The 12,293-nt window shown below is 33.0% G+C and overlaps 1 protein-coding gene across 1 annotated transcript; it reads left to right on the forward strand.

The window, feature by feature from the left end:
- Window positions 1-1,272: 1,272 nt before the first annotated feature.
- LOC132280031 (kinesin-like protein KIN-13B) lies at window positions 1,273-8,596 on the forward strand. Its single transcript, XM_059782136.1, has 12 exons — window positions 1,273-1,770; window positions 1,878-2,114; window positions 2,863-3,051; window positions 3,331-3,438; window positions 4,859-4,936; window positions 5,015-5,100; window positions 6,344-6,499; window positions 6,589-6,891; window positions 7,031-7,249; window positions 7,330-7,834; window positions 7,922-7,987; window positions 8,067-8,596. The coding sequence occupies exons 1-12, from the start codon at window positions 1,606-1,608 to the stop codon at window positions 8,244-8,246; spliced, it is 2,292 nt and encodes a 763-aa protein (XP_059638119.1). The 5' UTR covers window positions 1,273-1,605; the 3' UTR covers window positions 8,247-8,596.
- Window positions 8,597-12,293: the final 3,697 nt, after the last annotated feature.

Raw genomic sequence — 12,293 nt, forward strand, 5'->3', positions numbered from 1 at the left:
GAAAATTCAGACACCATCAATGTACGCGTAGCGATCTCCCAATGTGGGGCCACCCGCTCGAGGACGTGAGGAGCAAATAATACCTCTGTTCGAGAGTGACACTACAAGGAAAAAAAAAAAAACAAAAGAAAAGAAAAAAAAGAATGTCACACTAGTGAATAGTATCCTTCTATTTTGAAAGGCATCACTAGATTACCACAAAGTTTTTGATTTGGTTGGTTAAAATTTCTTGTTTTTAAAAACATTTTGTTTTTAAAATCATAGAAATGAAAACTATAAAACGATTCAAACAGTAATTTGGTTGGAAATTTCTTAAAATTGTCTCATGATAATTGAATTTAAGAAATATTACATATATCATAAATAAATTTTTTTAATTAATTTTCAAAATTGTTAAAAGTTCATTTTACAATTTTTTCTATATTTGATATATAATCTATATTCTCTATCTATTAATTTAATTAATATGGAAGAATCTATATTAATTAATTTTCAAGTTTTAGTTAACTAATATGGAAGAATCTATTGCATAATGAGTTTAATTAATAATTATTTTGATAAGTAGTCTTCATCTATAAAGTTTGTCAATAAGAAAAGTATGACACAAATCCCTAGTCAATATCTCGCTCTCTCTCCCTTTTACCGATCTAGCATTGACTTGATCCTTGAAGCCCTTAGGTTGGTACTACACCGTACGTCACTTCGAGTCGCTGCAAAATCTTGCATCAACAATTTTTATTTAAATTCAATTAAAAAAAATAGTGTAAAATACACGATTTTCGTAAAAAGAAAAAGAAAAAAAAAGAAAATGTATATTTATATTCAAATTCTATGTCTAATTTTGTAAGAGTATGTACCGTATATATATGAAAGTTTGAGTCGAAATTTTATACTCCTAATTTAGTAAGAGTAATAAATGGAAGATTTTAGTTATTGAGGACTTGAATGAAAAAATATATCAAAAGCAGGACATAAAATGACAAATTACATAAATAAAAAATAAAGATTATGATTTATTTGTCTTTTAATATGATTAAAAAAAGATTATGATTTATTTGTCTTTTATTATGAAATGTAAAAGTCGATAATAATTTTCCCTAAAAATTGCTATAATGCAAACCCTCAACCTCACACGCGCGTGTACTCTAGTACATAGGCTTACCAAAACAATACCGTAGAAGTAGTAGAAGTACAAGTACACATACTAAACTATACTTGAAATAAAATACAGTAGTAGCTACGAAGCTTTTGAAAGTCGCCACCGGGCTCTTTCTTTTCAAAAGTTTCAAAATCATTTCGTTTTGAAAAGGCTCCAAAAGCTAATCTCAACAACCCAAACCCTCCATTCCATTACACCCTATCTCAAGAACCTCCCCAAAAGCTTTATTCTAAAATCTTTCCCCCCAATCCCTCTCTCTCTAAAACAACAATCTGTTTCTCTCTCTTGTTTTTTCTGGTCAATTTTTTTTGTTTGATGTACGGCCGGCAGAGATGTATAGGTTTTAAAAATTACTTAGATTGTGACTTCAATTTGTGAGAGATCGACTTACTTAGAGAGAATCACAATCCTCATTGGACGATTAGGTAGAGAGAGAAAGAAGAAAGATGAACGCAGTGGGACGGCAAATGCAGAGATCTGGTTCAACCGGACACCATCAGCGTCAGTTCTCCGATAATTTCATAGATACAGCGTTCAATAACAAATGGCTTCAATCTGCCGGTCTCCATCAACTCCATTCCTCAAACCATAATACAGTTCCTCCTCTACAGGTTCCCATTAACCGTTTGCTTATATATTTAATTAACTTTATATATATGAATGTTTTGTTCTTAATATTTGGATGCTTTATTAGGATTCTCGATTTAATTGATTACAGGACTTCGGTTTTTATGATAACAATGGAGGAGTTCAGGGTAATAGATTGAACAGGGATGTGCAGAGGAGTGTTATTGGAGGAGGAGGAGATGAGGTGTCGACGGATCCTTTGTCTCCGTTGGGTTGTTCGCGGTCGTCGAGCATGAGGAAGACCGCCAGTGGTGAACAAGTATCCCCAAGTGCCCTCAGTTCTGGGTTACTCGATCTGCATTCATTTGATACTGAGCTGTTACCGGAGGTTTGTTTACTTTTTGACTTTTCAATTCGAATTGATTTGTTTGGATGTTGTCTCTTTGACCTGCATTGTTCATTTTAAATTGAGCCCTGACTTAAATTTGGTATCTTTTAGGTTTAAAGTAGAATTCAAATGTTATCTCTGCCAATATGAAATATAATGTGTTAACTGATGATATCTGAATTCATCTATTTGCAAACTTTCAGAAGAAAAAGAGTCTCATGTTAGTTTAAAAGAAATATGGTTGCTTAATTAATGGATTACTTTTCTGAAACAACTTTTTTTTTTTTTTTTTTTCCTGAATTAGGCACATTCTTACTAGCATTTTGGAAGTTCTTATTTTGCTATCCAGAGCAAAATTTGTGTTTCTTGTTAGAGAAAAATTTATCTTTTATCTATTGCATATATAGTGCAGCGCGAGCTACACAAAGGGATGGCTCTCCCCCAACCCCATCTCCCTTTAACAGGACTTGAACTTGTCAGTCAATGAATAAATTGGAAGGGCTTGCATGGGTGATTGAATAGCTTATCAGTCACTGAATAAACAGCTTTTTACAATATATTTTTTATTCTCTTGAATTCATATCTCATATTTTATATGCCTTCTTTTGCCACTAGTTATAAACTTACATATACATACATATATGTTCATGGGTTGTTGCATGGTGAATTAGTTTGAACTTGGAAGGGCTGACTGTCATTATATATTGTTGCGCTGATGGTATTGTACAAACTGTTTGGCATTTTGCAGGTTTCTAGCATATACAATGGATCTTCATTTAATCGACCTCTTCCTGGGAAAACTTATGATAATTCTGAGCCATATGCCTCTACCAATAAACTTAATTATCTTATTGGTGGTTTGCCTGAGAACAACCTTCTGAAAAGCTTTTCTGCAGATAAAGAAAAGCCCAGTAATGTTGCGAAGATCAAAGTTGTGGTATGAATCTTGCTACTGTACCTACATTTCTCGTATTCTTTACTGTGTTGATTAAGAAGTGGACATTCGATTCCAAAAATGGATTGCAGTGTCAACCAGAGCTTGCAAGTTATAACTGAAAACCTCAAATCACGTTCCACAAACCCTGACTCTCGGGAAAAAAAAAGAAAAGAGTTTCAAACTAGAGTGCCCTCTATCAAATAGCTTCTCCATTACACTAAAGTTTTTACTTGTGCTATAATCTGTGTTGTTCTATGCTTCTAAAAATTTTGATTGCAGGTTCGCAAGAGGCCTCTTAATAGAAAAGAAATAGCAAAGAAAGAGGAAGACATTATTACCATAAACCCAAATACTAATTCACTCACTGTTCATGAAACAAAACTCAAGGTGAGCACCTGATGGGTTGGTTATCTTAACTGTAATTGCTATTGTTATAGATCTTAATACTCAGTTCTGATTTTAACTTTTGGCTTGTTTGTCTGTCCCATGGAGTGGTAAACAGCAAAAGCAGCTGTTGCTTTTACCATATCTCTAATTTCCCTTAAAATGTTACTTGTCATCATCATTTATTTATGATGTTGGAATTTATGACCTTGCAGTTGCTCTTATGATTGTTGTTGCTTCTGTTATTATGTAATGATACTATTATGATATTTTATTGGTATTATTTGATTGAGTTAGACAAAATATTGTTTCATAATGCGGGGAAGAATGCCTTCTTAAGATATATGATGCATGGATGTTTGGTAAGGCAAGGAAGGACAATATGTAAAAACGAATACATTTCCAAGATGATGGACGTTGCACTAGTGGAGATAAAATTCAAAAAAGAAATGATGAAGATTGTTTGACTACGTGCAAAAAGAACCAATAATTCATTGATAAGTAAGGATGCCATGGTTCACATTAGGGTAATGTTAGGGAAATAGAAAGACCAAAAATAACATGAGTGGGATAGTTATGAATCATGACAGTAGATTAGTTGAAATTATGGTCGTAAGTGGAGTTAGAATGGTGAAACAAGAATGATGCAGCTTTAGTCCATTGCACTGTCAGTTGGAAATCCACATGCAGTTTTTTTAGAGTTGTTATTTTGGCGTGAAACCTCCTATGGAATCTGTAATGTGTTTGAGAAGTTGGTCACTTCTGCTTTTACAATTTTTCTTGATAAGTATTTGATGAATTATTAAGAGCTATATAAGAAAATAACCATGTCTTAACACTACACTTTTTGTGTTATTGTTAATAACATTATTTAGCAGTTCATTGGCTTCAGTGAGTAAGTAGAATCACCCACTTTCTTTTAAGTCAATTAGATGACTACAACATAACATGCGTTCTGATGGGATTTATGCATACAATGAGTGCAAGTTTTTGAACCACGAAAATTGATTGAGATTCATATAAAATCAGTGATCACCATTAGGAGTGACCATTGCTTCCATGTTGATAGAGGCAGACCATGACTGTAATACTGGATGCAAAACCACAAAGAAAATCAGGTATAAAATGATGTTATTGATGAATATTATTTTATGTGAAAGTAAAACTATTTAGCAGCTTAATTTGTTTTAGGCTGCAATGAAAGAGGGAAGAAGCCTTTAAGCTAAGTAGTAATGAGTAACAGATAATATTTTTTATTTCTTCCTCATTCTTGTACAAAGGCATTTGAGCAACCTTTGGTTAATACCTATGGTTAACATCTATGTTTGTTCTCAGCTTACATCTTCTCTAATGGCATTGAAGTATATGATTGGATGTGATGTTCAAAGTGTTTTCCTAGAATCTAATTTACCACCTTTTGCAGGTTGACCTAACTGAATACGTCGAGAAACATGAATTTGTTTTTGATGCAGCGTTGGACGGAGATGTTTCAAATGATGATGTGAGTATGAGAAGATTTGGTTACCATTTCAATGATATCTCAGCTTATTATATTGTCTCTCTTATTTTACTGCTATAGGTGTACTCAGAGACTGTGGAGCCCATAGTTCCAATAATTTTTCAACGAACAAAGGCAACCTGCTTTGCATATGGACAGACAGGCAAGTGGTTTGACTTTTTTGGTTTTTTCCTATGTGGTTCCAATAAGAACTTAATTTTCAACCGTTCTAAGATACAATCTGATGGGACCTGCACCCCTCATCTTCTGCATGGTAACACAATCATCCATATACTTGAGCTACTAGGTGGTAGAAACATGGTTTGGGTCTGCTGAATTTGAAAATTTTATGTAGGTGATTTAATGTGCTTACTGATGTAGAGTTCACAATGAGGATGATTCTCTCCTAGTAGATTAGAAAATTTATTTGTGTTTACAAATTTAATTTCCTTGGATTTGCTATTTATCTTCCTCTTTCACATGTTTGTTTGGACATGCCCTTTGATGGTTCAGGATTTATTCAGTTAAAGAGTTTATAAGTTCTGGAAGAGTTCTTTCTTTTTTTTCTTCCCCCCACCCCAAAGATTAAAAAAAAATAACTAAGTAAATTTGTTGTTAGGATTTACATGAAGACAAAAACAACTTTATCAACTAGAATCTAGATTATGCTGAACCTAATAATTAATGCCTTCCTTCCTCGAACTCGAGATAACAAACTCTACTAACTTCAGCATGCCTAATTTGCTTTGGTTGGTTTCACCATCTGTAGTCATAAGAGTGCCTTTTTAGAAGAACGATATGGTCAGGTATATATTGCCATGGGAGATTTGCCATTTATCTATTGGTTTCTGTCATGATGGGCATTCATGCCTATGCATCCATTCCAGCAGAAGCCTTTGATCTTTAACTAATTTTTTGTTAAGTACACTGTACATGACATGTAATTCAGTACTTAATAAATTTATTTGGCAAGAATATTCCTAAATGATTGTTGTTCTTCTAACTCATTTTATGTATTTCAGTCATATTTGATCTGAAAATATTAAAAAAAAAAATCTACCTCTTTTTTGCCTTTTCTGATGGCTACCAGAGGATTTTCATTGTCATTTCTATGCAATATCAATACTTACTGGATACGCTTCCCGTCAGTTTCTTATAAACATTTAAAAAGTTTAAATTTTTCTAGGTATTAAATACAGGACCGTTTATTGATTATATATCTACATCTTTATCTTTAAGTTGATAAATGGTGTTTGGACATAACTTGTAAGATAATTGCATCTCGATGTTTGTTTTGTACATGCATCTCATGGATTCCTTTTCCTTTTAGGTTTTTGTTAGAAATTATATCCCAGCCTTGTTCTTTTTTACATTAATACCCGAATTGGTTATGATTTTTCGTTCAGGGAGTGGAAAGACATATACTATGCAACCGCTGCCCCTTAAAGCATCCCAAGATATTTTTAGATTAATGCATCACACTTATCGGAACCAAGGATTCCAATTGTTTGTCAGTTACTTTGAGATATATGGAGGAAAAGTTTTTGATCTCCTTAATGATCGGAGGCGAGTTTCTCAGACTTTTAACCATTTCTTTGATTAGACAAGATTTTCTGTAAGTACAACTCCCTAGACTTGGAACTCTACTTTTGCAGAAAGCTTTGCATGAGGGAGGATGGGAAACAGCAGGTCTGCATTGTGGGTTTGCAAGAGTACAGAGTATCAGATGTGGAGACGGTCAAAGAGTTAATTGAGAAAGGAAATGCCACGAGGAGTACTGGAACAACTGGTGCGAACGAGGAATCATCCCGATCACATGCTATACTTCAGCTTGCCATCAAAAGAGCGGTTGATGGCAGTGAATCAAAACCTGCTCGAATCATAGGCAAGCTATCTTTTATAGATCTTGCTGGAAGTGAACGTGGTGCAGATACTACCGATAATGATAAACAGACTAGGTAGGTTTTCATATATCTTATTTGGTTTCTAAACATTATAAACTTATTGTTTGTTCTATATTTCATTAGAATCGTTTTTTTAGTACAAGTAGATGTGGTGGATGGATAAGTAAAGGCTGATTGTAAATATCTGTTGCAGAATGGAAGGTGCTGAAATTAATAAAAGCTTACTTGCTTTGAAGGAATGCATTAGAGCTCTTGATAGTGACCAGGGCCACATTCCATTCAGAGGAAGTAAGCTGACTGAAGTTCTTAGAGATTCATTTGTTGGTGACTCACGCACTGTTATGATATCATGCATTTCACCAAGCTCAGGGTCATGTGAACATACTCTCAACACACTAAGATATGCTGACAGGTAATGTTGTTTCTGACAATGATCTATTTTGATAAGTTAGTTCTCTTTGCTTGAAATATTCTAATTGATTTACGTTTCAGGGTTAAGAGTCTATCCAAAGGAAACAGCTCCAAGAGGGATCCATTGTCTTCATCCTTAAATCTTAGAAGCTCAACTGCGTTGCCTCTATCTTCAGTTATTCCGACTCTAACTGCTTCTGAGGATAACGTAATGGATCTTACTCATGAAAGTAGCAGGTTTGGATGGTCCAAACAAACTGAAAGGGAGCCGTCTCCATCTTTTAACATAGAACGTGTTCCTAGTGGAAGGGCACAGGGCAATTTGGCCTCATCTGCATTTACTGATAGTTTCAGGAGTCAGAGAGCTGGTCAAGGTAACATAACTGAAGATGATTTAGATTACTCCGATAAGAACTTTGAACAAGACAAACCATCATGGATGATGAATAAAAAGGTCGAGTCCTACCAAGGATCAGCCTTAGAAGAAAAAATGAGTAAGACTGGCACTCAGAAAATGCGAAGAGATCTGCCATACTTTGAGGTTAACAATTTAAATTCAGACGATGATCTTAGTGCCCTGTTGAAGGTAACAGTACTGTAAATTGCTTGTATTGATTTTTGTAAAGGTATATTGGACAATTGCTTAGTAAAATTCTGCTTTGCTTGATTTTAGGATGAGGAAGATCTTGTCACTGCTCATCGGAGACAAGTGGAGGAGACGATGGATATTGTTAAGGAGGTTAGTGACCATCTACATTTGGTTCATCCATTTTGTCTGGAAGATGACACTTCGATTTAACTTTCATTGATTTATGCAGGAAATGAACCTGTTGGTTGAAGTTGACCAGCCAGGAAATCATCTAGATGATTATATATCTAGGTTGAATGCTATTCTTTCACAGAAGGCTGCAGGAATTCTGCAGCTGCAAACCCGCTTAGCTCATTTTCAGAAGCGTCTGAAAGAATATAATGTTTTAGTTTCTTCTTCTGGTCATTGATTACATCCCAAAAAATCTGGTCATTGGAACGTGTCAAGCAGCGTTGTCACGATTCATTTCTTTCATGCTGAGGACGTGTGGCGGTATGGGATTTTTTTCACCCTGTTTTTGATTGAGTATATTTCGACATGGGTTTTTGGATTGAACTTTTGAGGCTTTCACCATTGAGGTTTATTTCTTTTTCTTCTGTATTGTCACTGTATTTCAATATTTAATCACAATGCTGTTGTAAATTACCGAAAACTCATGTGTCTGGCATCCTCTTGTAAACCTTTGATGCATTGTCTTTTCTTTTTGTTACCATGGAAAGCTTTTAGGAATGCCAAGTTATGTGTGGATTTTCTGAATCACCCAGTTTTCTCTATGTTGATCTGTTTCCTTTATAATTTCATGCAAATTATGTATTCCTTAATCAGTGAGAAATTGTTGTACTTTGTGGAATTACTTGCCTCAAATTAATTTTACAATATTCACTTGTTATTTGCTATGTTTCCTCTATAACACTTTATATGCATATCTACTTCAAATCTTCTACAGTTGGAGGAAACATATCTGGTACGAACCTCGGTGGAGGTAGGGTGTGAGTAATTGCTTTAACTTCCAAATAAAAAAAAAAAAAAACATATCTGGTATAGAATGTGCTGTCTGAGAATATACAAACATGAGTTTGTGACCTTACAAAGGCTAAATTAAGGAGCATAGACAAACGGGCTCGTGTCCCTGATGTCTATAGAAGGCCTAACGGTTTTAGCCCAACAGGCATGAGCTCTTAGATTGGGCCCGGTTTGCAAGACAATAAGGGTTTGGTTGCTGCAATGCACCAGGTCCTACAGAAGTTGTGGTGGGCCAACTAAATTCCGCTGAACTTGATGGTTGATATATTGTTCTAACTTTTGTATATTGGGCTGAAATTAATCCATTCAATTATATTAAAAAATTATAATAATCTGTTCAAATATATATATATATATATATATATATATATATAACTGGACCAAATTATTCAATTTTTCTCTGTTTTTTAACTAGATCACGTGTTGCAAAAATTCATTTAAATTTGTACAATTTGTTTTTCATTTTCCAATTTCTTTCTTTCAATAAGCAAATGATACTTAAAGTCAGTTAATTTGGAACCAATTAATTGATTAATTTGAGTTGACTTGATTCTTTTAAGCAACCAATTCAGTTTTAAATGGTGATTAAATCAAAGTCGTTAGAACACCAAACTTATTTTCTAGGGTTCCCATGTACTATGTCACAGTGGTAATGACGAACAGCTAGTGAAGTTACTAAAATATAATTGATCTAATTAAAGGCCGTATCTATAAGATAGTGCACCACATTTATACCTAGGTAGCTATTCTCATAGGGTAGTTAATGATGACGAATTAGTCAAATATGTGTTGCTACAAGTGGGTATCACAAGTCGTTATCTTAATTAAAAAATCATTGGTTGACCTGAAATGTTATTTGCATTTCTCAATTATTGCTTATCAAACTTAGACCTTAAGAAAACGCATGATCAGTATTAGATCTTCCACACCCTTACCGACCAATCAGAGACCTGTGTTTGCTACATTACTGTTAATTCTGTAGTCATTAACAGACAAAGTTGGAAGTGTCTCGGCCATACTAATCCTACGTACCCATTATTATATGTTAAAAGTTACAACTAGCGTGATTAACATGTAAGTGTACATATAAAGATGCCCTTTTAATGATACACCAACATATTGTCACATATTTCTAGGACTCTAGGGTGCAAGATAACGACTGTCCGATAGCAACAACAATAACGGACCTCTAATATACCAGCATGATTAAGGTCTATGTGGACCTCTAATATTATAAAATATGATACTCGATTAAATTTTTTTATTTTATTTAGTCATTTAATATATTTGAATCAAAATCAACACTAACACGAGAAATAAGTATAATTATTCTTTTAATGTACAAGACAACATAACATATGATACTGACATTTGGTCACACCTGAGTTGGTTGGGAAAGTAAATATTGGTTGGCAAGTCCCAAAAAAAAAAAAAAAAATCAAAAAAAAAATATTGGTTTGCAACTGGCAAGTGACCTGGTAGCCAGGGAATTAAATTCATTTAATGTTGAAACATTGCCAATTAAAGAGCATTATGCACTTCCACACCAGAAAGGTCGAGACGACCTCACACTTTAATTAACGAAGGTACTAACTTAGATGTACAAGATTCGAATGATATATATATATACCTTGAGCTAGGCGGCAAGTATGGTTAAATAATTAAAAAAGTTGCAAATTTGTGAATAAGTCATATTTTCTCTATTTCTCAAAGTGAATGTTGGAGTTTGAATCTTCAAAGGAGTAAAGTAATTTGCTTAAATTTTTTTACAATGTAATTGAAATTTTAAGTTAATGACAGTGACATGCACCAGTGATTGATGTGTAAAGCTACTATTATAAACATGATTGTTAAAATTCCGATTTTGAGTCTTAGAATCGCACGATTCTACGATTCAAAATCCATAATCGATCCAAATCTTAGCAAAATTGTTTATTTTGTAGAATCGTACGATTCTACACGATTCTACAAAATTAGTTGTTTGGGCCTTTATTTTTGGGTTAGTTCCTTTATTTTTGGGTTGGTTTCTTCTGGACTACAAAATAAAAGAGGCCTGGCTCAAGTATAGTATACAAAGTTAAATATTTATTCTATAAAATATAAATTATCTTTCATTAGTGGCAGAAAAAGAAATATATATATATATGTATATATATATATCAATTTGTTCCATAATATATTTTTGTGTTTAGTTATAAAAAATTAAAATGATCAATTATATCTCAAGGATGCATACTCGTGGCTAACAAATTTAGGCAAATTTTGGTTTTATGATCAATATTTTCATTTAACTAATTTTATTTTATTTTATTTTATTTTTATAAATTAAGGCGTATCATATATATTAAAAATTTAAAATAATTTAAAAACTTAGAAGACTTGCCGGATATGCTAGTCAAGATATAATCTTGTAGTCTAAACTGATAGTATAATGAAATCGTTTTAACATGTGGTTCATTAATTTTGTTTTGCTAACTTTTGATTAATTTCATGCTTGTGACTAATAAGGTCACTCACATGCACTGTAAAACTTAGATTGGTGGACAAAAAGGTCTTTTTATTTCTTCACCTTTCGAAAAGAAAAAAAAGAAAAGAAGGAAATTGCATTGGGTTAAAAAAAAAAAAAAAAAAAATCCTTTTGATACGTAATTTTAGTTTCTAACTTTAGAGATGGATGAGTTAGGATTTGAGATTTGTGAACTCATATTATTTTGAGCTACATTCTCTTTATTTATATTCGGATTTCGAAATATTGTTAGGATTTGAGATTTGTGAACTCATGGATATGTAATATTATGTGTTTTGACCTTATTTTTGTTATATTTTACAGGTCTTATTATTTAAGAAGTTAGCTTTAATTATTTTTTCTCAATTTGATAGAATCTTACAATTCACGATCTGATTTTACGATTTCGATTTTATAAAATCTAAGACGATTCTACGTAGAATCTCGATTTTAACAACCTTGATTATAAATGAGATATACATAGATATGGAAATTCAAATTTCAGTGACATGGATTTTGGTGGGTCAGCGATATCTTGACATTCTGCATCTGCATTGTTTCATTTTATTTCATTTTTATGAGTACATATATATGTGTGTGTATTTAAATTATTTTAGCATGTCCTAAATTTGATTGGTTGAATAATGAACTAAGATATATAAGAAGCAGACTGGTAGGTAAGATCCTTTGTTTAATTAAGAATTGGTGGCCCCCTTTTTGATTTGGGCAATCAGTGTATCTTCCTTTGCTTGGAGAAGAAAAATTAACAAGAATAATTTATTTATTTATTTATTATTAATTATGTTGATTTAAAAAAAATAAATTGTTGAGAAACTGATGGTATGGAGGCTTGCATGGAAACTCCACCTAATCTCATTAATTTAAGCCATTAAAGAAATAAAAACTTAATTGAAACGTCATTAATAT

This window comes from Cornus florida, unplaced genomic scaffold, assembly GCF_030987335.1.
Source record: "Cornus florida cultivar Cherokee Brave unplaced genomic scaffold, ASM3098733v1 CherokeeBrave_3.0.0_Hap2_Chr10, whole genome shotgun sequence".
In the NCBI taxonomy this organism is placed as follows: Eukaryota; Viridiplantae; Streptophyta; class Magnoliopsida; order Cornales; family Cornaceae; genus Cornus; species Cornus florida.